General features: G+C 56.5%; 3 protein-coding genes across 4 annotated transcripts in view; 1 reads left to right on the forward strand and 2 right to left on the reverse strand.

Moving 5' to 3' along the window:
• The first annotated feature begins 342 nt into the window (after positions 1–342).
• Positions 343–4,551, forward strand: NKIRAS2 (NFKB inhibitor interacting Ras like 2). The gene is made up of 4 exons (XM_046676204.1): positions 343–452; positions 1,452–1,559; positions 1,980–2,221; positions 2,839–4,551. Exons 2-4 carry the CDS (start codon positions 1,466–1,468, stop codon positions 3,076–3,078), a joined length of 576 nt encoding a protein of 191 aa, XP_046532160.1. The 5' UTR covers positions 343–452; positions 1,452–1,465; the 3' UTR covers positions 3,079–4,551.
• A 130-nt stretch (positions 4,552–4,681) lies between these two features.
• ZNF385C (zinc finger protein 385C) overlaps positions 4,682–26,180 on the reverse strand; it is a 34,571-nt gene continuing 13,072 nt past the window's right edge. The window contains exons 3-9 of the mRNA XM_046676205.1: positions 13,065–13,213; positions 11,062–11,172; positions 9,509–9,674; positions 7,601–7,891; positions 6,870–7,066; positions 6,434–6,544; positions 4,682–5,934 (exon numbers count right to left, since the gene is read on the reverse strand). Of these exons, the coding sequence (XP_046532161.1) occupies positions 5,698–5,934; positions 6,434–6,544; positions 6,870–7,066; positions 7,601–7,891; positions 9,509–9,674; positions 11,062–11,172; positions 13,065–13,213 (1,262 nt within the window). The 3' untranslated portion in view covers positions 4,682–5,697. The remainder of the gene's footprint in view (positions 5,935–6,433; positions 6,545–6,869; positions 7,067–7,600; positions 7,892–9,508; positions 9,675–11,061; positions 11,173–13,064; positions 13,214–26,180) is intronic.
• C11H17orf113 (chromosome 11 C17orf113 homolog) lies at positions 13,223–22,508 on the reverse strand. Of its 2 annotated transcripts, none has more exons than XM_046676203.1 (3): positions 22,050–22,508; positions 17,258–17,992; positions 13,223–16,161 (listed from the first exon to the last, which is right to left on the reverse strand). In XM_046676203.1, the coding sequence occupies exons 2-3, from the start codon at positions 17,942–17,944 to the stop codon at positions 14,614–14,616; spliced, it is 2,235 nt and encodes a 744-aa protein (XP_046532159.1). In that variant the 5' UTR covers positions 17,945–17,992; positions 22,050–22,508; the 3' UTR covers positions 13,223–14,613. The 2 variants fall into 2 exon arrangements, with proteins under 2 accessions (XP_046532159.1, XP_046532158.1); XM_046676202.1 differs by having other exon boundaries at positions 21,526–22,508.

The raw sequence follows: 26,180 nt of genomic DNA on the forward strand, positions 1-26,180 counted from the left end.
CATGAGCAGCTACAGTGTCTAATTTGCTTTTTCTCAGCTTTTGGTCCTGTACGTGGCACAGAGTAGGTGCTCAGAAGACATCTGAGGAATAAACGATTGAATAAACGAAGTGTTACTGTATTATGGTACCCTTTAGAGACAGAACATTTCTCTATCTGGTGCATCAGACGCACCAGAACAGCACGCCGCGTCCGGCGAGCCTAGAACCGTGTGCACACAACCTCCGCCTCCAGGTCTCAGCCGTCACTTCCCCCGCCGGCCTCTGGGGGCGCTGTGAGGACGGCGCCCACTCCCCACCGCCGGAATTTGTCTTGCCGGACGAAGGCTGGGGGGCGGGGCCAGCGGAGCCTGGCTCGACACGGAAGGACGGAGCCCTTGCGACCGCCTTGCCCCGCCCGTGGTCCCCGCGCTCCTGGAGGGGCCCGGCTGGGGTGCTGCAAGGGCCCCGGGAGGTACGGAGCTGGCAGGCTGGGATCGGCCACTGCGTCTGGGCCGCTTTAGGTGGCAGGTTTCTGTCGCTTGTGATTCCCTCTTGGGGGTCCCGTCGTGGGGAAATCTGCGGCGGAGTCCCCACTGGAGGCTCCCTTGGGGTATCCCTTAATTGCAGGGCTCCCTACGTACATGGGGCCCCTTGCGGGGGGGGAGGAGGGTCTGACTCAGGAGTTTCCTCTGGAGAGGTTTCTGTTTGAGACCCTTGTGGGTGTGTTCTCTCTATCTCTGCTCTCCGGGGAATTCTTCGTCTGGGGCTCCTTCTGGGAAGCCTGTATTTGGGATGTTTTCGGGGAGATCTCTGGGGCCGCTTCGGAGAAGGAGTTTCTGTGTCTGAGCCTTCTCATCTGGGTCAGTCGAAGGGTAGCAAAAAATTATCTCCTTTCCGAAGCCTTTTTTCTTTAGATTCCTTCATTCCTTTCTTGTCTGTTGTTCTTAGCCATGGACTTGACTGGGAATTAGAGGTAATTGATTGTTGCCTAGGTAAGTCATACAGGAAAGCAAAATATCCTCCTTATTTGCTCATTCTCCCCAGGAAGAGTGGCTTAAGACAGATCCACACAAAGTAGTATTCCTGCTTATTTCTCCATGGAGTCGTCGTTAAAGAGAGGAAGCTGAGCCAGAGCTCCCTTCAGCAACTGGTCCTCCGCATCCTTTGCACAGAGAAGGACTGGCCAGTGGTTCCTTTAAACTAGCAATCCTCTTCCTCCTTTATGGCAACATATATTGAGCACCTGCTCCGTGTCACTTCCTGGCCAGATACTGAGAATGACAAAGATCAATAAGATACAGCTTCCTGTCCAGTAGTGGACACAGACAAATGACTTCAATACATCCTGACTAGAGTAGGGGACAGTGCTGAATCCCCGAGGCTGCGAATTCGGTTCAGAACTTGGGCTCTCAGTTATGGGAGGTCTGCCCTCTTTGACCCCACCTCACCCAGTGTGCTTCTGTTCTTCAAGGTTGAAGGCTAAGCATGGGGAAGAGCTGCAAGGTGGTCGTGTGTGGCCAGGCATCTGTGGGCAAAACTTCAATCCTGGAGCAGCTTCTGTATGGGAACCATGTAGTGGGTGAGTGTTGTTGGGGGCGGGGAAATGGTGGAAGAATTTGAAGAATGAGGAGTAGGATTTGATCACAGCACACAAAAGCTTTTAGCTGTTCCCAGTGGTTATTACATCCCAAAGAGTCACATCTACATCTTGACCCTCAACCCTACAACACTGAAGACATCTGAAGGAAGGGAACCCCGTATCCTAGATAGGGAGGAAAAGCTCCCAAGTCACACTTTTGCTTAGGATGGTATGAGCATGACATTAATATCTGTTCCCTCAAATCATTCCAGTCCTGCCACTCAGTCTCTGGCTCCCTCTCCTCAGCCCCCCACATTTCTCTCTCTCCCTATCTGGTCAGGTTGTCAGGATATACTCATTCATTCAGGTTTCCCATCTCCCTCCTCCCTACAAACGAGTTTTCTCCTCATTTTATCCCAGGTTCTGAGATGATTGAGACGCAAGAGGATATCTATGTGGGCTCCATTGAGACTGACCGGGGGGTGCGGGAGCAGGTGCGTTTCTATGACACCCGGGGGCTCCGAGATGGGGCCGAGCTGCCCCGGCACTGCTTTTCCTGCACTGATGGCTACGTCCTGGTCTACAGCACGGACAGCCGAGAGTCCTTTCAGCGCGTGGAGCTGCTCAAGAAGGAAATCGACAAATCCAAGGACAAGAAGGAGGTGTGTATGGGATCCCCAGTGGTGAGAGAGCCTGGGCCCTGGGCTGCCTTGTGGTGGCTTGGCTAGGCTCTGTTTTTCATTCATTTGCCAGGACATGGGTTAGGAGCTAAAGGGGGATTGAAAGGCACTGAAAGGTGTCTTCACCCCCAGAGGTGGCCACATGTTGAGGCAGCTCAACCAAAGAGGTTGCTCTTCAGTTTAAGAGCTCCTTGACCTGAGGCATGAGCCCTACTTTCTTTATCATGATTCTGTTCTCTTAGCTATGAAGGCCCTGCTGTTCTCAAATCTCCCTTTAAGCCACAGGCATTCTGGGAGTGCTTCCTCACCAGTTGTTTAGCTAGAAACTGACTACTAGTAATGAATAAGCATGGGTAATATAGGGCTTATAATAAAACTCCTGGAGGGAGGGCCAGATAGAGGCCAAAATTTGGACAGAAAAAGAGAAAAGAGCAACCATCTCCCTCCCCCTAGTCTGTGATTTTTAATATAGGAAGAGATGAGACATCAGCCGTTGAGACTTTCCTTCTCCTAGGATTCCTAGGTGGTCACCAGCCCTCACACCCATTCTAGAGGTCCATGGTCCATCCACAGGCCTCTGCTCTGTCCCTCTTCCCTAGGTCACCATCGTGGTCCTTGGCAACAAGTGTGACCTGCAGGAGCAGCGACGTGTAGACCCAGATGTGGCTCAGCATTGGGCCAAGTCAGAGAAGGTGAAGCTGTGGGAGGTGTCGGTGGCTGACCGCCGCTCCCTGCTGGAACCCTTCGTCTATCTGGCCAGCAAGATGACCCAGCCCCAGAGCAAGTCCGCCTTCCCCCTCAGCCGCAAGAACAAGGGCAGCGGCTCCTTGGATGGCTGAATGGCTGCCATCCCTTCTTCACCTTCCCACCCCCATTCCAGCTGCTGGGGCTCTGGAAGATGGGTTGAGGGGAAAGGGGGGTTAGGCAAGCTGCCCTTCCCAAGCAGCAGGGGAGCCCCCCACTAGGACAGGCAGCTGAGCTGTCCCAGGATCAGGCTACTTTTGCTCCCTCCCAACTCTGAGAAGTGCACATAATCTAGGTTAGTGCCCCCAACCCCTACCCCCCACCCTCAGTTCTTATCCTGTCTGCCTTGCTGTGACCTGAGGCAGTTGTGGGTCAGTGTCCCTTCTACCTGTCCTGGACAGGAAGCAGAACTACCATGCAGAAGTGCCCAGTGTAGGGTCTGGTTCCAATCACAGGGGTCCCACGCCTCTGGGCTTCCTGCCAATGACACACACACACACACACACACACACACGGCACTGGCCTAGACTAAAGGGCATTCAGGTATTGTGTATGTGTGTGTACGTGTGCACACGTGTACACGTGTGTGCATGCTAGTGTTAGGGGTGCCCCTCATCCAGCGCCCTGACATTTCTGCTGTCCTTACCTTGGCTGGAAGAAGCCAGCCTCTCGGGAAGTGTAATTTTCTGTGTTACCTCTTGCCCCATTGTTTTGCTTCCTCTTTCTGCTCAGGGAGCAGATGGGCCTCATTGGGTGAGGTGGAAGTGAATGACTGGGCTGAGTCACCCACTGGCTTTGTGACTCAGCAAGGCCTTTCCCCTCTCCCGGCTTCAGTTTTCTCATCTGTGAGGTGACGGGTGTTGCTTAGATGACCTTCTAGATCCTCTCTAGCCCTGTGAGTTTATAATGCCCATGGCCTCCGGCTGGCTATGACTGTACCCTTCGCTTCTCCCTCTTCAAGGTGCTATGCCTACCCGTCCCGGAGGCTGGGACACTGCTCTCCACCAGCCACCAGGGGGCAGGAGCGCACTATCTGCTCTTGTTGCCAGAGTGGCTGCTCAGTGCCCAGTGGGGCACATCACACCCAGGGGGGCCGGTCTCCACCCCTTCCTATGGTTGTTTTCAGCTAATAGCTGGACTTGTATTTATAAATTACCTGTTTTAAATGAGCCTGCTGCCATGGTGAAGGCTGGACAAGGTGCTCCTCTGGCCCTTCCTTCTTACCTCAGATGCCTCAACAGAACAAGGCAAACCAGTAGCAGCTTCTCAGGAGCTGACAGATCTGTCGGGGCTCAGAAGGGTGGTGACACTCGCAACACGCTGCAAAGTGAGCTTATGACCCACAACTTCCTGTGCCCACTTCGTGCTTCTGCCACCATGCACACCTGGCACAGGTGAGACACTATAGCCAGGCAAGCTCCAGTACCTGTGCCTTCTCCCCGAGACGGGCGGTGAGCAGGGACAGGCGGCCAGGGCTGGGCGAGGCAAGTTAGGGCTCGTACAGACTCGCGCTTAAAGTTCGTTTATTGATGCATTGGATACAATAAAACCACAACCGTTATCAAAAAGTTTCCCTCCCCCACCCTTTTCTTGCTTTCCCATTGGAAATACCTAAAAAAAAAGAAAAAAGATGATACAGGTGGATACTGGCAAAGTCCCATATTGTGGGGTTTGGGGGGCAGTGCTGGGCAGGATGGGGGTTGTGGCATTAACTTTGACGGCACGAAAATGGGTCTTGAGAGTGTATCAGACTGATTCCCACCGCTTAGCTTCACAGTGAGGGGGCTTGGGGTGGAGGTTGGAGGAAGGAAACCCCTTGAGTGCTAGGGACCAGTTTGGGGTGAGGAGCTGGAGGGGACAGCTCTTTGGGAGCCCTCGGGGGCGGGCGATCCGGTGTTAGCTGGGTCCATAGTCTGAGGGAGACCCAGTCCCCCCCTCCGAAGAGCTGGGGTTCAGGCAGAATCAGTGAAAGGCTAAGAGGCGAGTCCTTTTGTGGGATTCATCACTTCCTCTATTAAAACTCGGCCCAGCCAGAACATCCCCCTCACCTGCTCCTATCCTAGCCCCATCCTGTCAGAGCAGATGAAGCCCCCAAAGCTTTTGGCCCCACCTTAGCATTGCCCCCTTTCTCCTCCACAGACTTCCATCACGCCTCCACCATCTCTGTCCAGATAGCCTTGCATCCACTCCAGCTTGAGACCTGTCCCTCATCTCCCGTGATTCTCCAGAGAAGCCAGTGAATGGGGAGGGCCTCCTTCCTGGGGCATGAGAGTAGAGGTCACAGCCTTGTACCCAGGCTAGAAGGAGTTTAGAGTCCTAGGGCCTCTGCTATGTGAGTATAGGTCTTGAGTAGGGGAAATGAGAGCACCGTGGGGCTGGGGCTAGGGTTTTGCATAGATCTTGGGGATTTCTCAGTTTGCTCCCCCTAAGCCAGGCTGGGAAGGACAGGGGAGGCCAAGACAAGCCCTGGAAGGCCAGGGAAAGGAGGGTGGGGATGGATGGTCCTTAGGTTGCGGGTGGGGAGGGGATTCGTTCAATCTCCAGACTCTGTGAAGGACAGCTGCCCTTAAAACTAGCCGGCTCCTCCTGGATCGGGCAGAACCCCTAGGCTGTAAAAGGGGGTCCCTAGTGGGATGTAGGAAACCGAGGCATCTCGCAGAGAGTTGGAAGGGGAGGGCGAATGCTGGGACATCAGCCCTCGCCTCCCCCAGGGGCTAATACGGGGCAAAGACGATGGGTCCTGTGGCAGGGCGGACAGCTCCTGTTGGGGTACGAAACAGAGCTGGGCCCAGGATCGGAGCCGGGAAGAGGGTGGTGGCTGCTGTAGGGGCAGGCCGGAGGGCCAGGGGCCCTGGCAGGGCACAGATGGCTGTGGCTGTGGTGGGGATCGGGCTGGGCAGGAAGCGGGCTGCCAGTGTCTTGGTCAGTTGTTTCTGCAAGGCCAGTTTAGACTGCAAAGAAGAGAGAGAGGAGTGGACACAGTCTCTGACCTCAGGAAAATCCTGCCCCCTCCCTGGGCTCCATCCTTGGGCTTTTTGCTGCAGGAAAAACGTGCCTTTTAGGGTTCCAAACCTAAATCCTCCTTTCCCACCCCCAAACATTCATTCCAGAGGGCTTGCTCCGCCACCTGTCTTCCTGCCCAGAGGAGGAGACTCTAAGGATGGGCGAAGGGAGGGGCTCTGGGGTGGGGTAGAGATGGTCTCCAGGAGACACACGCCCACCCTTGCTCTGGGCCCTGAGATTAGTACCCCAGCCCACCTCCCCGGAAATTCCTCTGGGCAGATGCCAAGACAGCCAAAGACTTAACCCCAGCTCTTTCCCTGCCCAGGCAGCCTCAGCGGGGTGGCTTCCTTCCTGCCCCACCCCTCAGCCCCCCAGCTGGCCCTCCCTTCCAGCCCACCCTCTCCGCTCTTGACCCGGGTCCCAGCTCTGTTGCCTGGAGACAGATACCTTGAGGATACTCACAGCCAGCGCTGCGTGCTTCTGCAGCTTGCTGTGCTGGCTGGAGGGCTTGGGGGGCTTCCCGGCCAGGCGATCTTTGTGCCTCCTGCTGCTCAGGTGCTAATGGACAGAAAGACAGACTGGGAACAAGGTGAGGAAGCCTGAGGACCCTCAAACTACCCTATCATCCTGGGCTAGCTCACCCTTCCTCTACCTACAATTCACACATCGAAGGCACATTTACTGGGTGTCACCCTGGAGTGGCCCTGGGAAGGGGAGGCAAGAACTGGCCTTTGCCTTCCAGGGGCCCACTGTCCCACTACCCTCGCTCCTCTCCACCCCCGACTCTGCTCTATCCACCTTCTGTCCTCAGGTTCCCTCCCTACTTGGCACTGGTCCCACCCCCTCACCCTGCTCCACCCCGCTCCATCCGCGCTTCCCCCACCTGCTTGAGTTGGGTCTCTGAATTGACCTGAAGCTGACAGAGTGCACAGTGAAAAGGGGGACTGGACCCCTGCTGGCCTCCCCGGCCCCCTGTCACTCTCTTGGCCTTGTGTCCGGCTCCTCCTCGGGGCACTGGGCGGCCCCGGCCTCTTCGGGGAGCCCCTCGCTGACCTTCCACCATCCACCGGTGCTTGGCTCCTGGAGGAAGGAAAGAAGACAGCCTGTCAGCACCTAAGAGGGGCTGCAAGGGCCATGGAGACCCCTCCAGACTGCGTCAGTTTGGTTGCCCCTTTAGCCTCAAGGCTGGTCAGCACATAGACTCCCCTCCAGCCCCAGGACATTTCTCTGTCTTATCTCTGAAAGGTCCTCCAAGCTTCTCTCATTCCATGCCAACCTCCCCCAAGGAAGGCCTTCTTGCAGGGTAACTGGGTGGCTTCCCTTTTGCTCTCAACAGACCTCTTCCTTCTGGGTCTGACCTAAGGACAGATGGAGGAGGTGGCTACCGTCTTCCCGGGAGTGATCTTCAGTTCTTGCGGCCTCAGACTTCTCTTCCCAATTCTCCCTCCTCAGGTGTTAGCAGGAGGACTCAAAATGCCCAATAACAGCTGAGTATAACGCCTCTGTCACCAAGCCGTTGAGCAAAGTGCCCAGAAACCCAGCCTGCCCAGACCTGGGGAGGGCAGCCTCCCTGCCCCCCTGCCCCGGACTCCAGCCGGTGGGGCACACACGCACCTGTGTTGTGAGCCTGCAACTGGGAGGCGGAGTTCACTGTCACCTTACACGTGGGGCAGTAGAGGCGCCCCCTCTCGCTCCTGCCTTCCCCCCTCGCACCGCTGTCCACAGCAGCCGAAGGTGGCTCAGGCCCTGGTGCCTCTCTCCCAGGCTCTGGGGAGCAGGGTGGGCAGGAGGAAGAAGAGGAAGAGGAGGCAGCATCCAAGAGGTCTGAGTGGGCTGGCTCCCTGGGCGCAGGGTCTGGAGTCAGTGGTGGCTGGAGTTGGGGGCCAGGAGAAGGGGCTGCAGGAACTGTGGGGGAGATAGAAGGCTTCAGGTCTGCAATGATGAGGCCTGAGATGATTCTTTTTTTTTAATTAAAAAAAATTTTTTTTTAAGATTGGCACCTGGGCTAACAACTGTCGCCAATCTTCTTTTCTTTTTTTTCCCCTGCTTTTCGAAACCCCAATCCTCCCTGTACATAGCTGTATATTTTTTTTAGTTGTGGGTCCTTCTCGTTGTGGCACATGGGACGCTGCCTCAATGTGGCCTGATGAGTAGTGCCATGTCCGTGCCCAGGATCCGAACCAGCGAAAGCCTGGGCTGCCGAAGGCGGAGCTCGCAAACTTTACTACTCGGCCACAGGGCCGGCCCCGAGATGATTCTTGAGACCATGATTTTAAGCACTGACATATTGAGGGTGGCCTGGCCATGTGGAAAGGTCCCTAGTGTAGGGATGACCAGCACTGAATTTGTTACCCCACTCTCCCACCAACTTACTGAGCAGACTTGGGCCTCTTTGGGCCTCAGTCTCCCCATCTGAAACCATAAAGTTGGACAGAGTGGTCTCAGAAAGCCCTCATAGCCCTGCTATTCTACAGTTATTAGCTAACTGTTAAATAAGTGGAAATCACCAGAAACTGTACTAGAATGTTCATAGAGCACTATTCACAATAGCATAAAACTGCAAACTATTCAAATATTCATCAACAGGAGAATAGATTTTTAAAAAATTGTTGTATGGTCATGCAATGGAACACTGCAAGGCAACGAAAAAGGGCAGACCACAGCTAGATGCAACAACACGGAAGAATCTTAGCGTGAATGCTGATGAATGTTCATGAAAGATGAACGTTCATGAAAGATGAACAAAAGCCAGACACAAAAACCTACATATTACATGGTTCACCAAAACCAGATGAAACTGATCTATTCTGAGAAAAGTCAAGACCGTAGATACCCTGGGGGAGGGGTGTAGGTGGTTGAATAGTGTCACCCCAAAATTCATGTCCATCTGGAACCTCAGACTGTGACCTTATTTGGAAATAGGACCTTTGCAGATGTAATTATTTAAGATGAAGTCACACTGGGTTGGGGTAGGCCCTGTTCCAGTGACTGGTGTCCTTCAAGGAGGACCACGTGAAGACACAGAGACCCACACAGGAGAACGAGATAGGAGGATGGAAGCAGAGCCTGGAGCAATGCATCTACAAGCTAAGGAACAGCCAGCATGGCCAGCCACCACCCGAAGTCAGAGTAGGGCTGGGCGGACTGGCCCTCTGAGTCCCCACCGAGGGACCGACCCTGTTGACACCTTGATCTCAAACTTCTAATTCCCAGAACTGTGAGAAAATAACTTTCTGTTGTTTTCAGCCACCCAGTTGGAGGTCATTCGTCACAGCACCCCTGGGGAGCTAACACAACAAGGTAGTGACCAGGGGGGACCCGAGGTAGGCTGCGGGTCTCTTGTGGCAAGTTTCTTGATCCCCGTACGTTCAGACGGAAAATTCATCGTGCTGAACATTGGGCGCCTTTTTCTGTATGTAGGAGAACTCCACCCAAGCAGAACCAGTAATGAGCAGAAATCGCTCAACCCCTCATCAGAAATCAGATTTGGAGTGGGGAGGGGGAGAAGAGTTCAGGACTGACCTTTGCTCTGTGGCTCTCCCGGGGCGTCGCTGCCTGGAGTCGGGGTTGGGGACACCAGCGTCCCCTCCTGGGACAGGGTTTGCGGCCTCTGCTTGCTCTTGGCGGCTTCAACAGCCTTGAGTTTTCTGGCGTGTTTGTGGCCTTTATAATGTGCTTCAGCCTGGTTCTGTGGAGGGGAGGGCACGGGGTCACCATTCATTTGCTGAGTCCACACATCCCATCCATGAGCTGGCGCTGGGCAGGGGGCAGGTCAGAGGGAGTCAGGGCTGGGGCCACACAAGGGAGGAATCCTTGTCATTGCTATCATCATCACAGTATGTGTGTGGCCCTAAGGTTTACAGAACACATCCCAGGCAAGCAGCCTCTGGCTTCAAATCCTGACTCAGCCACTTATTAGCTGTGCATCTGTGGGCAAGTCACCTCACCTCTCTGAGCCTCAGTTTCCTCGCTGGTAGACTTTGCGATGATAATGCTGGAGGGTGGTGGGAAGCTCACAGGATTGTGAGAATAAGTGAGAGCCTGAATGATAAGGGCCTAGTGCACACAGTAGGTGCTCAAGGAGTGTTAGTTGCTAAGCTTATAAATGCACACATGGAGGACACAGAGTAGTCTCACACTTTGGGGTATGTGTACCCCAGAACATTCATCCCCTTGCTCATTTTTTTCAACAGAGTTCCCGAGCACTTGCTGTTTGCCAGGCACTGTGCCAGGGGCCTGGCATGAGGACACATCCCTCCCTCAGAGGGAAGCCTCCTTGTGCATCTCTTGCATGACTCATGGAACCTGAAAGCCTGGAGGGGACTCTCAAGTGTGGCCTGTCAGTGTCCTCCCTCCTTCAACCAGGGGTCCCTGCTTGTTGCTCCCAAACATCGGACAGACAGGCCCCCGTGGCCCCCCCGGGCCCTTTCATCAGAGGAGGTCTGAGAGAGCATCTCCCCAATCCCTAGAGTTGCCTGGACAGAAGGTTCGCCTTCCCTGGGAGGCCAGACTGAGGCTCCTCTGCTATCTAGGGGCAGGAGCCAGGCCTGGGTTCAAATCCCAGCTCTGCTACTTACCACCTGTATGGCCTCAGGCAAGTCACTTAACCTCTCTGAGGCTCAGTTTCCTCCTCTGACAAGTGGGGATGATAATAGTGCCTCTATCCACCTCACAGATGTATCATCAGAACCAATTAAGATGATGGGCATGAACATATTCTGTGAACTCTCGGGTGCTTTAACAAACTCAGGTCCAAACCAGGAGCTGATGGGGTGGCCCCTGGCATACAGGGTGGCAAAGGGCAGTCTTCTCTCTTGCAGAAGGATCCAGAACACACGAGAGAGGCATAGGGGAGGGAAATGGAGTCCCAGGGGGACTAGAGAGGGAAGGGGCAGAGGAATCTGGAGAGAGGGGAGGAGGGGCTGGGTAAAGGACCAGGAGCACCTCTTCTTGCAACCAGGGACTGGAAATCCGGACCACAGTCCCTCTGCCACCCCATTCCTCCCAGAAGCCCAGTCTCCAGCTCTCTTCCTGCCCAGCCCCCTCCCCAGCCCATTCCCACTGCTCCCTCTCACCGCTGAGTTGAACCTCAGGTGACAGATGTTACAGGAAATGAAGAGCTTCTTCTTCAGAGGGGAGGGGACCCCAAACGTGTGGCTGATGACAGCTTTCTGGACCGGGTCCATCTGTGAAGGGAGTGGGAGGGCACAATGACTGGGGTGAGCTTGGAAGGGGCGGCAGTACAAAATGCCAGAAACTACTGCAGATTGTCGAGGAGGGCGGTGGTCCGTCCCTAGGAAGAGCTTTCCCATCCTTGTGGATGTCAGACACAGAGAAGGAAACAGCCTCTCCCCTGCCTGATTTTATCTGTCAGCCTGGGCTTCTGCTTGGAGGTGGGTGGCCAGGGTGACCTCCGTGATCCTGAGAAATAGAACCACGTCCTGGTGGTCACCTGGGCATCTCCTGCTGCTCCTCCAGTCTCTGTTTTTTTTTTTTTTTTCTCATTCACAAGAATCACAACTCTTGGGACAGAGAGTTGGGGGCAGGGAGAGGCAGAGGAGGGACAAAGAGTCCCTCTGTTGGAATTTCCTCTCCCATAATCCAGCCTTGCGCTGATCTTATGAGCTCTGCCACTGTCACAGGGCCTGAGAGGGAGAGTAAGACCATGGTGGGGGGAGGAGGCGGGGGGGCTGCAGGAGGGGCAGGCGACAGCAGGTGGAGGCCAGAGGGTTCCCTGAGTAGTAGGATCATTTCTTTGGAATATTAATTTGTGTGGTTTTTTCTTTTCCTTATTTTAAACAATTTTTTTCTTCTATCAAACCAAGCCTTTATGTCCCCTTTCTCAGGGGCCTGGGTTGTTGGGCCCAAAGCAGAAGTTGTCTGGGCTTGCTTGTCAAGAGGAACTTTCCACACCTTCCTGAGGGAAGAGAACAGAGGCTTTGAGAGAAAAGCATGGCTTCAGAAACCTCCCTGAGAACAGAAGGCGGTCTTAACCCTCACAGCACGCAGGGCTGGTAGGACAGGCAGGGGACAGGACATCAGAGGATGGCCCCCAGGTCCCCAGCGATGGGGACAACGGTGACTCCCCTCACTCTTGAGGGGCCATGGGAGCTTGACTGAACAGTGGGCATGTCAGCAAGTGACAGTGGGAACCAAAGACCTGACAACCCTCCTCAAATGTCTCAGGCTCCTGCGGACCTCTGTGCAACCCGGAGGGTGGAAGGGAGGGCGCCTAAGGGCGAGTGAAGCAGAATTTCCCACCATCTCGTCAGGATGGGGTGGGGCTCATCAACGATTACATTTGATTTTTCAAAATTTAAAAAGGCGGGTTATTCCTTCTAGTTCATGTAGTGAAGTAAAATTCATGCTCACTGCTTGTGGGTCACACACATACACACATAGATGACAGAGGCTAGTCTACAGACACAGAGGACATACGCTTACAGGCAGTTACCCATCACAGAGACGGGGAGAAAGATGCACTCTCACACATCGGCACTCAAACGGCACACAAGCACAGACAGCTCACTATCACCCAACCCACACAAGACACACACCTAGAGGTCAGGCACATGCCAAACACGTACATAATCGAGACAAAGACAAAAAAACCTCTCAAATGCAGAGGCACACACACATTTATTACATACCCAGACATGAAGAGTTGTTTACAAACACATACACACTGGACACCAACACACAAATTCACATCCACAAATAACACACAAAGACCTATAGAGACACAAACCAAAACAGGAAGGCACCCCTTAGTTGCACACAGACATACACGGACCATCCATAGAAGTCCCTATGCGAAAACTCAAGTGGAACCCATAGTTTAGAGCCTACAGGCCCTGTAGTTGTCATCCGGGGTGGAGGTGACAACATCGTCCTTTCTTAGCCCAGAGAGCTGGGCCCAGGGACCTCTATTTTGGGAACATCAAGTCACTAGTGGATGTTGGAGAATGAGCTTCTGGTTAGACCCAGTGCCTAAGAGCCGGTCCCTCTGAGCCCACCTTCCCTGCCCATCCCCAAGCTTGGCTGCATGCCCCCACCCACCAGCCAGCCCAGCCCGTACCGTGCTGAAGTTGGGGAAGAGACTGAGCGGGGTGGCGCCATTGAAGTGGAAGGCGAGCAAGTGCTTGAAGTCCAGCGTGGGCTGCAGAGGCCTGGCGGGCAAGGGCAAGGAGGCCAGCAGGGGGCTGGGGGCGCTGGAGGCTGGGCCAGCTGCGGGAGGAAGAAGGGCAGGGTCTGACATGGGGAGCCACAGGGCTCTCTCCTACCTCTGCAGCAGAACAAGAGGCTGATGGGCTTCTTGGCTGTGGAGCCAGGGAAGAAACTCCCGTCGCCAGCTTCACAAAGGAGCACTGGCCCAGCTGGGGCAATCACAGCCCGTTTCAGTGCCTCTCCTCTCCACAACTGGGGAGGCAGAAGCAGGAAGTCCACAGCGCAGGGTTCTCAGCCCAGAAGGGTGACCCTCGGCCCCTACAGAGGCAGAATGGCCCAAACGAACCCCCGAGGGGTGTCCAGCCAAGAGAGGAGCCGGAGGAGTCAGGGTAGGCTCCTGACACACACACACCACCATGGAGACTGCATGATGCACTGGGTTTCCACTTTATTGCAAATTAAACCCAAACCCAGGAGCTCTGGGGAAAGGCCTGCTGCCTCCTCCCCTCTCACTAACGACCCCTACTCCAGACTCCCACACCATTCACAGCAAGGGCTGACAGAAGGGACGGGAAACCCACTGGAATCTGAAGGGATATGTTGCCCAGCTCTGGAGAGGTCCCAAATGCTTCCCCCAGGAGGGCAGAAAGCCCTCGGACATCTCGGGGTCAGGCCTGAGGCCGGTGCTCACAGTCATGGCTCAGCATTTTGGTTTTCCAGTCTTTGGTCTTAAAAGTCTGAAGTGAGGGCAGGGGAGGGCTAGGCACCTGGGGAACAACCAGACTTCAAGGAAGAAAAATATTAGAAATAAATCCAGTCCATTTGGGACTTTTTTGGACCCTGTCATTGCAAAACTAAAAGAAGTCCTTTTAGATTTGCGTGTTAACATTATGAAGATAGATAGATTTATTTCACATTTGTAGATTTATGTGTCTATATACATGGTTATATACAGAAAAGCCTCAGGCAGCCTATTGGTGGGGAGGAGAGGGAGAAAACCACTACCCCCTTTGAACTGCTAGCTTGTAAACAGAGAGGGTGCTATGCTGTGTGTCAAAAACAAGGACAGTGCTCTTCTCTCCAGTCACATCTGGAGAAGAGATGCTGCCAGGAGAGTGGCTGAGAAAGAGTCAAGGACCCACTCTCCTTTCCCTCAACCCCTCAACCCAGTCTTCCTCCCTCCAACCAAGACCCCCCAAATTTTCTAGGGCAAAAACTTGGGCAAAGTCCAGAGGGAAAGGGTGAGCTGCTCCTCACCAAAGTCTGTAAAGGACAGGAGTGATATTTAGGGTGTCCCAGACCCTAGCATCTCTGCCCACTCGCGCAGGCTCCCGTCGCCCCAGCCCCTCCTCCACAGCCTGCGGGGCTGGGCTGGTACTCAGCGTGGAGCGGAAGAAGCACCGGGATGGTGGGCGGGAGGCCACAGTTAGCGGGTCTTTTTGAGCGCAGCTCAGTCAGGTTCAGCTTGGCCCTGAGAGTGCCCAGGGCCCCAGGCTGGCTGGACCGAGAGGAGGAGGCCGCCCTCTTGTGAGCTGCGACCCCAGGAGCCCCTCCCCCCACCCACTCTCTAAGAACTCGGCGGCCAGCGCAAAGTCAAATTCGTGCAGCGGGGGCCCATCCACGGCGATCTTGACCGCGGGGCCGCCCCGGCCTTCCCCGGCCTCGCCCTGCCCCCACCCCCGCAGCTCCCGGCTGCGGCCGACCTTGTCCAGGAGGCCGGCGCCCACGGGCAGCGCCAGGGCTAGGGCGGCGAGGGCGGCGAAGTCGGGGAAGAGCTCATGCAGCTCGGAGCGCGCGCACGCCAGCCTGGCGCACAGCGCCCGCGGGCCGAGCCGCCCGAAGCTGCCCACCACGCGCTTGAAGAGCGCGAAGTCGCCCAGCGCCCGCTGGCGCACCACGGCCGGGGCGAAGGCGCGCAGTAGCACCCGCAGCGCCCCCTCGCCGTGCGCGCCCAGCTCCGCCTGCGCCTGCGGGTAGCGGCGCGGGTCGAAGATCGCCGCGAAGGCGGCCACGACGTCCAGCGAGGGCCCGGGGTACGAGTCCCGCAGCCCCCTCCGCATGGAGTCCAGGAAGGCCCCGCGCAGCCGCTCCAAGTCCCGGACCGCAGCCTCGGAGTAGCCGATCAGCTCCACGCCTCGGTAGGTGCAGCGCCCACCGCCCAAGTCGGGGCCAGAGGGCGCCAGTTCCTGCAGGAAGCCTTGGAGGCGCGCCCCACCCGAGCTGCGCTGCGCTTGGAGGGCGGCTGCAGCCGCCATCACCAGGGGCTGCAGCAAGGCCAAGTCCGGCTCCTCTGGCTGCAGGACAAGGGCGAGCTTCTGCAGGGAGGGCAGAGCGTCCAGGAGCAGGTGGGTAAAGGCCACGAAGGTGAACTGGCGCAGGGCCAGGGCCAGTGCCCTAGCTGTAGGCGAGGCGGGAGCAGAGGCCTCCAGGGCGCGCACCAGGCAAGGCCAAGCCTCAGCCACGGCTTCCACGACAGGCAGCAGGGAGGCCCAGGGCACTGGCCGTGGTCCTGCCAAGTCAACTGCTGCAAGGTCCAGTGCCGCCCGGAGCTCAGGGACCATGTGGGAACTGGGGCCACCGTGGAGGCGGAATAGGGCATCCAGGACACTTTCATATTCACCGAGGTAGGCAGGGGGCTTGGGATCTGTCCGGCCAGGGAGGCAGTGTAGCTCAGTGAGCAGTGGGCAGGCAGCCCGGAGCTGCCGGCCCACACTCCCCAGGAGGTCACTGGGGAGGCTGGAGCTGAGCCAGGCCAACTTGGGTGCAGACACGCCAAAAGCCTGCAGGATGTCTAGGAGTTGGCCAGCGGTGGCCTCGCCCTCCTGTAGCTCCACACTGCCCAGGAAGGTGGTGGCAGGCTGGCCATCGCAGGGGGACACCGAAGTGGCAAACAAGGCCAGACTGTGGGACTCAGGCCAGTCCCTGGTCTCGTCCAACACCAGCCCCACATAGGAGGATGCCTTCAGGCGCTGGCAGGCCTCTGTGTGCAAGACACTGGCAATAGCCACCTGGGACAGCCAGAGAGAGAAAGGGAAGGGGGACAAAGTTAGAACAGAGTTAGGCTTGTCCTGAGAAGGGGCAGCAGGCAGGAAGGGGTGATAGAAAGAGCACAGGCCTTAGAGTCAGACAGACTTAGGGACTAATCCTAGCTTTGCTACTTACTGGCTGTGTGACCTTGGGCAAGTAATTTCACCTCTCTGAGCCTGTTTCCTCAGCCCTGAAATCAGGCTAATACCTGCACCCAATCTCCTCAAAAAATTGTTGTGAATTATAAAAATTGTGCTTATAAATGTAAAAGTGCTTTATGAACCATAAAGATTCTCTAGCATTTTGTGTGTGTGTGTGTGTTTCTAGAGCATCGCCCCAGCCTGCCTTATTCCTGGGGGTCTCCCTCCGCTCCGCTGCTCAGGGATTAACTGAGACAAGTTCACTCTCAGCTCCCAACCAGTTATACAGGGCCCCAGTGGGGCGCTCTGTCTGTCTCTCATCTCCGTAGGATGAGCTCCACCTCCCCCACCCACACTAGCCCCCGGGACTCACCCAGCTAGTACCCAGGACAGAGCTGCAACCTGCATGCCCCCCGGGGCCACATGGAGGATCCTGAGCTTGAGTGGGCCAGGGATAAAGCAAGGGGAAAGGAGAAGCCCCCGCCCTGCTCTCCACCTCCACCACTTCATGCCCGAGAGCATCCGGACCTGGCTCCTCAGTGGAAGTCACAAATCCACATTTTTACACATAATCGCTCAGTATTTTTAACTTAGAAACTAATTTAAGTTTTTCAAAAACACTGTGAAAACTAACAAAACACATTTGTAGGCAATCAAGCCCGCAGGCCACCAGTTTGCAACGTCTGGCCTAGGTAGTGAGGGGAGTGACCCGGTCCCCCGAGGACAGGGCCTGGCTTGGCCTCTGCGCTGTCATGCCCCCAGCAGCTGGCCCAGGGCCTGGCATATAGTACTACGCCCTGGGTAAAGTTGTGATGCATGAAGGTATGAATGAAGTGCTCTGGCTGCTGCCCGGGGGCCTGGCATGCTGGCGCTGTGCCCAGACAGCTCGATGTCCTCCCTCCTCATGCCCTCCCCCATACCTCTGGCTGCCACCCACCTGCATGTCCCTCACCCTCCTGGGGCTGTAGTAAGCGCCATGCTCCGTGCCCAGCAGCGCCTGGCACAGGTTGAACCTCTGCAGCTCGAGCAGGGCAGAGCAGCGGTCGTCAGGCACGTCTTCCTTGGCCATGCAGTACACCGTGGTCAGCACAGCCACTTTGGCCGGGTCCACCTCCACCTTGACGCCCCTGGAGGTGGGGGTGCTTGCCAGGCCTGGGTAGGCCCCTCCTCCCTCAGCCTGGCCCTCAAAAGTGGGCTGGCCCCGGTTGACGGCCAGAGCCTGGCGGTGGGCCCCCGAGGTCACATGGCGCAGCAGGGCATGGCGCTGGAAGTTGTCGGTGCCCACGGTGAAGGCGTTCTCAGCTTTGCCGTGCTTGTTCCGCACCAGGGCCTGGCGGCACTCGAGGCAAAACATCAGCTTCCGCTCGTAGTCAAAGTCCAGCCAGGGAAACTCCTCTTTCCAGTGCTCGTTAAAGTAACGCTTGCACTTCTTGTTGGAGTTGGAAGCCTCTCCAGCTGGTTTCTTCCCTGGGGGCACCATTCCTGCTCGAGGGGCAGGGCACCCCCAACCCCCACCCAAATGCTCGTGCCCCCCAGCCTCCCTCACACACAGAGGCACCTTCCTTGACAAGGGGAGTTGGCAGGGAGGCAGGAGGGGGCAGCCCGCCAGGCTAATGGGGACCATCCATCTAACTTAGCCAGGAAAGTTTATTCCTGCTCCGCCGACGGGAGACTGGAGATGAAAGAGACAAGGGAGAGGTGTTAGGGGGTCCATGGTGGGTTCACGCTGCCCACAGAGCACTCCCCAGTGGAGGGGTGGCCTGGACCCAATAGGGAAGGGCTACTGGGAGTGGGTGGGGTCATGCAAAGGGCCACAGAGTGTTATCCAAAGTGGGAGATATGTGGGCCCCAGCCCCCTCCCAGGGTCTCCCTCCATCCAGGACAAGAAGGCATGGATTGCTTTGACTGCTGAAGTATGTCAGAACTCAGAGCTGGAAGGACTGGCACTGTCTATGCAACCCCATTTTAGAGGGGTGGAATTGAGTCCTGGCGATAGACAGTAGTCCTCAGGGTCGTGAATAATTTGTGGCTGACCCAGGACTTAAATACCCAGACCTCCTGACTCCTTGCCCAAAGGGTAACTGGTCCTTCCAGCCCACAGGCATCTACTTCATCAGAAGGAAGTCAGCCCACAGCTGAGCTCCCGCAGCCACAGGACCGAGCAACGGGATTAGTTTTCTCTGGAGCTCCCTTCCCTGAACACACACGTGGGCACACTCACACGCATGCACACACACGCCGACAGTGTGGTCCTGGGAAGGGTAGCCCAGAGGTGGGGGCTGGGCCCCAGAAGGCAGCTAGCTGGTTGCCTCCCCCTCCCTCACTCTACCACCACCCCAGGCATGAGGTCAGGATGAGCAGTTCAGGACTAGAAGGCCATGTCCAGCTGATGGCCAAAACCTGCTAACTCTGTCTCCTAATTCTCTCAAACCTGTCCCCTGCTCTTGTGCCTGCTGATAACAACAGGGGCAACCACCATCGACAGAGTGTGAGCCGAGGAGTCAGGCCCCGTGCTAAGCACTTGGCAGTGACTCCACAGGGAGACCAAGGTTTCTCTTGCAAGAACTCTCCGAGGGTGGTATTACCCTCATTTGGGAGAGGAGGAAACTGAGGTTCGGGGACTTTAAGTGACTTGCCCAAGGTTTCACAAGCAGTAAGTGGCTCAGGCAGAATTAGAACCCAAGCCCTCCTACTCCCAGAGCCCACGCTGAGACCCTGGCCTGCACCTTCTCACCTGGATTATGAATTACCCCCCCAATTCATGCCTCATGCAGCAGCCAGAGAGCAAGGCCACACACAGATCCAGCTATGTCACTCCTTTGCATCCACCTCTTCAGTGGTGTCCCGTGGCCTAAGTCTACATACTTCACAGGAGCCAGCGAGGCCCCCCCAAGCCTCTGGACCCCTCCCGAGTCTCTTACCACTCCTGGCTGCTTGCCAACTCCACAGGATTACCATCCCCCACACTGCTGTTACTTTTGCTCCCACCTTCATCCTCTGGGCCTGGAATTCCCTATCCCTCCTCTTTTCCCTGTCTAATTCCTATTCCTTCTTGGAGAGCAGCTCAGGCATCCCCTCTGCCACACTGATCCCCCCAACCTGGACTGGCACCTGTCCTCTAGTTTCCCGTAATTCCCCCGCCTGAGTCTCTGTGATACAGTGTGGGGAACGCAGGGATTCTCCATGCATCTCTGTGCTCGCTTCCTTGCATCCTGCACGTGGCCAAGATCACGTTTGTTCATTTTTCTATCTCTAAGTCCCTGTACGGGGCTGGGCATGCAGATGCCTCTCCAAAGAAGCTGGTTGTTTAAAAGAATGAAAGGATTTATTTTGATGGTATGAAAGACCTCCCGGCTTCTGAGGCTGTTGGTTAGATGATTCTAAACTCTGAGAGAGCAGTGACTGTCTTATCTGCCTGACATTATACCCAGCACCCTGCACGGAATCTGGCACTTAGTGGGTGGGTAAAATAGGGGCAGATGAGTGGAATTCCAGGGCAGCCTGCTCAGTGTAAGGAAAGGCGCTCTGTGTTGCCTGATGAGGGTGAAACTCGTTGGTCCTCTTCCCCTGGACTCTCAGTGACATTTGGTACTGCTCGCCACCCCTCCTTGGAACATTCCAAGACCCCACATCATCCCCTGATTTTCCTTCCCCTCATCAGCCACTCCTCTGATGTCATCTCCTCCTTCTCTTCCCAACCTCAAATGGTTCAAAGAGTTCAGAGCCCTCTCTGCTGGCCACTGTGAAATATACCACCCAGCCCGGGCCACTCCTCTGGGCGCCACACCTCTCCACCCAACCGCCTTCCTGGCTTGTCTAAACAGAACTCTCCCTGAACTGTCTCTATAAAATACGCTCCTCGCCCAGTCGGCCCAGCTCAGGAAACAGGTACCCTGGCCAGAAACCTGCGCCTCCAATTTCGCTCTCTCCCATATCCAGGACCTGGTCCATCCACAGGTCCTGTTGATTCCACCTCCATAATCTACCTCTCCATGCTGCTGCCACTATCCTCATCCAGGCCACCTTCATCTTGCCTGGACTACAGCAGTCACTTCCTGACGGCACTCCGGGTTTCTACTCTAAACCCTCCCTCAGCCATTCAGACCCCCAGCAGCCAGAGGGGGCTTTTTAAAACATACTGCTTAAAACCCTTCCATGACTGCCTGTCGCTCTGAGGCCACTGCCAGAATCCCTTTCAAGGTCTGCCAAATGCCCAGCCATTGCTGACATCTCTGGCGGCCACTTATGCCTCCCTCCCCTTCCAGCTACACCAGCCTTCTTTTGGCTCCTCCAGGGTACCAAGTTCTCATCCCCAGGGCCTTTGCACATGCTTTGCCTTCTAGAATGTTCCCACTCTCCCTCCCAACAGTTGACCCATTCCACTTCCCCTCTGGTTCTATTGCTTGGCTCGCTTAGGCTCTCTCTCTTTCTCACATTCCCTGAGGGCAGGAAAGTTAACTAACTTGTTCACATCTGAACCCTAGAGAAGGGAACAGTGCCTGGCACCCATCAGGTGCTCCACAAAATTTGGGGAATGAATGCATAAGGAAGCACGAGCTCTCAGGAAGAGAGAGTGATGGAGTGGGCCCTTGGGCACCTATTGGGTGGCTACACCAGCTGCCTTTGACATCCTTTCCTCCCAAGATCCCATGATTCTGTGACCTTGGCCAGCCCACCACCCCAAGGATCTTAAAATGGGGAGGAGGTGCCAGGCCAAGGTGATATCCTTCTGGAAGTTTGTCAGATCCTTTCCACGTCCCTAGAAGCTGGCTATCCTGCCCCATTCTGCAGAGGGATAAAATGACTATGAGACCTAGGATGTTTTTGATAAAAGAACAAGAGAGTAGGTAGGGAGGATGCACGGGAAGACGGAGATTCTGAAACTGCACTGTCCGATACGGCGGTAGCCACTAGCCACATGTGGCTGTTTAATCAGAATTAAACAGATTTTATAACTCAGTTCCTCAGTCGCACTAGCCACATTTCAAGTTCTCAATAGCCACATGTGCCTATGGCTATTGTATTGGACAGCCCAGATAGAGAACATTTACATCATCCCCAAAAGTTTCATTGGACAGCGCCACTCTAAAAAAAAATAGGCAAAAGCCATTGATATTCTCAACCTCAACTTGAAGGAACCAGGTAGGTGGGGCCGGCTGTAAATAAAACGGGACTGTGTGACCAAGACTGACCAGGAGGGCGTACCTGTGGCAGACCCAGGTCCCTCCACCTCTCCACACCCTGGCCAGCTCGATGGGAGCCCGCACAGCTTAAAGGGCCCCTGGGGCGATTGTGTGTTCGTTCGTCTGCCACCCCCATTCCACCCGGCACGAAAGCCTCAAACACGGTGTTTATTTTGGTCCCAGATGGTGGTCCCAGCCTTCTCCTCAGGCTCCTTGGGTCCCTTCCTTTGGGGACCCCACTAAGAGGAGTCCAAGCTCCCGGCAAAGTAAGGCGGGGCGCCCCCTCCCCTGGCAGCCCGAGTGAGGTTGGGGCTCCCTGCATGCCCGGCCCATCCTCCCGGGGCCGGGACGCGGAGGGCTGGGGAACTTCCTCTGGAGGGCGCGCGGTGGAGGAGCCCTCGGAGGGGTCCCCCGGAGGCACCGGGCCTCCGCCCGCCCGCGCGGGCCCGCCCCGCAAGGCCCCCAGCCCCGTCGCCCGCCCCCTGCCCGGAAGCTCCGGGAGGGGGCGCCCCGCCGGGCCCGGGCACCCCGCCCGCACACACTCACGGAGCCACGGGAGCCACCATCTTGCGCGGTGGACGCTCTGGCCGCGGTCTCCTTGGGCTCCACTGAGCGACAGCAGCCACTAGCGGTAACCGGGGCGAAGAGGCGCCAGCCACCGGCGCGGGCCGGGGTCGCGGGCAGGGCAGTGGCACCCCCGGGGCTCACCTGGCCGCGCCCACCTGCCGCGGCTCCGGCCAGGCGCGCGCTGAGCCCGGCGTGGCCCTCGGCCTCCCCCGCCCGCTGCAGCAGGAGCGACAGAGGTTAGACCGCAGGAAGGATGTTCCCCGAGGGCGGGAGGGACAGGAGTCATTCATCCATCACCTGTAGCCCTCGGTTCCTAGAGGAGCTCACAGGTGAGAGCTCACGGGTGAGAGACAAACAGGTAGAGCCTCCGGAGGCTACCCTCTGGCAGGTGCTCCGAGAGTTCTGAACAGAATGCTTTGGGATCCCGGAGGAGCAGGAGCGGCGGTAAGCTGAAGGTCGCCTGGAGAGTCGATTAGGTTTCACAACAGGACGAGTGAAATGTACTAGGGGAAGGGCATTCCAGGGACTGGCAGGCATCGGGAAGTTGAAAGTTCAGCGGTGGCGCTGGTTCACAAAGGTCAAGGTAGAGTGCCGGTGTGCAGGTGGGGGAGCAGCGCTAGAAAGCTCTGCAGTGGCTGCTAGGGATTTTGACCTTCCAGGAACCTCAGGAGGGGTTTGAGCTGGGAGCTCAATGTTTTAATCTTATGAGTTATCTATAATGGGGATGCCAGAAATGGGTGTGGAGGGAGGAGGGACCTCTCAGATGCACAGGAGACCCTCACCCCTGTGTGGGTACCCCAGAGAGAGAGGGAGAGGGTGTGGGTTCCCTGTGGGAGGAATTCAGGGCTGTGGCAGCCCAACCCTCCCAGACCTGGAGTCCAGAGGCCTGCAGTGGAGCTCCAGAGATGTTGAACTCTGAGGCCTTGGGCTGGACACTTAGCAATGCGCCTCGGTTTCCTCATCTGTGAAGTGGGAATTACAGCCAGGTGAAGAGGAAAGGGCAGGACAGGAATGGGTTTGAGGACCAGATGAGGAGCTGGGTGTGGAGGCCATTTGAAGAGGGGGTGCTGGGGCTCTTGGTGACCCAGTCTCCCCTTCTAGTCAGCACAAAGTCGCCCAGAAATGCCTTCCAGCCCCCCATAATTGGGTACACTCCTCTCCCACTCCAGGCCTAGGGCACACGTTGATTTGAGGTCGGGGCCTCTGGGGTAGCTGCGGGAACGCCTCCCATCACCCTTCACAGGGCGCTCTGTGCCACCCACCATCTGCCTCTGACACTCACAGTGAACCCTGGCCGCCAGGGCCGCTGGGATGATGCATGAGTCATGGCACACACATGCGCACGTGTGACCACCTGGCTTGTGGGTACATTCAAATGGAAGGAGACATGGCAGCCCCCAGACCTGCCCTAGGGTGGCACCATACAGCCCGACAGGCCTAAAATTCTCTGAAAGGGTTAGGTGTGGCGGGTCTTCTAGGATGGCATTTTGCAGCAGAACAGCCACCCTGGCTAAGTATGTCGGAGCAGTCCCTCCCCAACAATCCCCCTGGCTAGGGGTCCACAGCTGGGACCCACAGCTCATTGGACCGCTGCCTCAAGAGGGTGGGTTATTGCTCTGGTCAGACACGAGCAAACCAAATGGAATAGCAGAGAAGAGGCCACCTATAGGGGTCCACCTGAGGCTGGGGCAGGGGCAAAGAGCAGGTGTCTCATGAAATAACATCATCCTGGCTGCCACCCAAGGGAGAGGATCTGGGGAAACCACATCCTGCTGCTTTGCCATCACTGGGAAAGATACACACAGAAGAGCACAGGGGCACACACCCTGCGGTCCACAGGCACCCACACAGATGGTGACAGGCACAGATGCCAAGGCACACACTTACACGGATCTCCCCGTGATGAGACCTTCTACGCATGCTGATATGTGCGCATATGGAGGTGGTACCCATGCAGAGACAGACAGATACCCATGCTGGCCAAGAGGCAAAGGCAGGCACAGAGGCCACGCATGAGCATGCACGTACACACACAGGCAGGATCAACAAAGACCCCCCTCAGATCGTATACACCCAGAGAGACAGACACGTGAGGACACGCAGACCCCTACAGTGGCATATACAGACAATACAAAACAACAGGCCTACAGCGGCACACACCATCACAAAGAGATATACGTTCCCAAAGATCAGACACATTTCCGCAGAGATAGGTGTGTGCACAGACCCCCCCCCCTTACAAAATTAAATGCATCTGACTTACACACGAGTTCATGTAGCCAACCCCAGAATCTCTCTCTCTCTCTCTCTCTCCCTACCACAAGTCATAGGGGCAGATAGTAGGGTCCTCCCCGAAGCATACACACACACACACACACACACACCCCTCAAATAGTAAAGTTGCCGTTTCTATTACAGATAAATCCAGAACTCTGCAAAGAAAATGGGAGTCCAGGAGGGAGAGAGAGCCCAAGGGAGGTTGAACTCAGACCCCTGGCTTGCCCACTCCCTGTAGGATTAGGATTCCCACCACAGCCAGGGGGTCCCTCCACACATTCTCCAGAGCCCCCAACCCACTTCAAGGTTGGCTGGCATTCAAGATCTCCCGGACTGCCCCCTCCCCGCACTGGAGGAGGACCCCCAAGTCCAGTCATGATGGAACTCTGCCCCAGCCCACTGTCTCCAGTCCTTGCTGCCATGGAAGGGGTTCCCAAAAATGCCCCTTAAAGGATAGTGGATGTCTCCCTCAAAGAGGGCCAGGCGACCCCTGTGTGGAGAGGAGACCATGAATAAGGGGAGGCAGCATCGGTGTTGACCGCGGCGCAGTGGCTGGACCTCGGGTAGGAGTCCCCTGCTTTCTGCCTGTCTCCCTCTGCTCCTCTCTCTCTCTCTGTGGCTGTAACAACTCCCCCTTCAGCCCCTCTCCTAACAGCCCTGGGGCCTCCAGGCAGCCCCTTAGAGGCAGTCGAAGGTCTGATCTGATGCAAGGAACCTTTGACACAGGCTCCCTGGACGCGCGTCTGCCCCAAAGTGCAGTGTACCTCATCCTGTAGGGGGGACCTGCAGGGTGGACCCCAGCTCCCCAACCATTCCTGCCACCCCCGCCCCACCTTTGTTCCCAGCCAGAGTCGGGACTCCCCTGCCCAGCCCTGGACATGAGAAAAGGTACCAAGAGTCAACTGGCTACCGTAGTCTCTGAAAGACAACTTTTGGGTATCGACAATAGCAGGAAAAGGATAGGGACCCATGCTCGTCTCTAGGCCCCCTCCCCACCCCCGTCCTCAGCACTCACCCAAGAGCATTCTCTGCCTTTGGAGGCTCTGCTGAGCGCAGAGTGAGGAGCAAATGAAACCCAGCCAGAGAGTGACAGAGGGAAGGGGTGGGGGTTGCCAGGGATAGGAGGGGAGGGCGAGAGGGAGGGACTCCTGCTCCAGCCTGGAAAGCAGCGGTTCCTGGGCCCTGTCTCCCCTGGCCAGGAAGGAGCTGCCTATTTCCTGGCTTCTCCCATCCCAACCATGGGTGGAAAGAACAGGGCACGTCCTTCCCCAAGGGCGGAGTACAGGGCAAATGTGGAGACTAGGGACACAGGGAGGCTGATGGGGGCATCCAATTCCTCGACTCCTGGAGAGTCCCTGCCCAGTGCCTCTTAGGCTGAAGCGAAGAGGTGACCTGCCCACAGAGACCTCCAGGAAAGGACATGCCCTGAGCACCTTCTCTGGCTGCCAGAAAGTACTTGCTGCTGAACTTTGAAGCCCTGCCTCAGGGCTTGCTGCTGCAGGAGCCCCCGTTCTCCTGTCCAGCTTTACTCATCCTCTGCCCATCATCATCCCCTTCTATTTACCTCTTTTTGCTGAAGGGGAAACTGAGGCTCAGAGAAGTGTTACCACTTGATCCCAGAGCATTGGCCATGGTGGGGGAAGGGGGCAGGGAGCCCAGATGCCCTCTTAGTCTAGTACCTGGACTATTGGACCTGCTGCCTGGGCAACGTGAGGGGTGGCCATCCGATCAGCTAGAACTTCTGACACCCCTCCCCTGCCTGCACCCTTCCTTCCACCCCTCCCCCCAGTCTTTTTTCTCCTCCTTTTGCTCCTTCGTCCCCTTCTCCCCCTC

Source organism: Equus quagga, chromosome 11 (assembly GCF_021613505.1).
Source record: "Equus quagga isolate Etosha38 chromosome 11, UCLA_HA_Equagga_1.0, whole genome shotgun sequence".
In the NCBI taxonomy this organism is placed as follows: domain Eukaryota; kingdom Metazoa; phylum Chordata; class Mammalia; order Perissodactyla; family Equidae; genus Equus; species Equus quagga.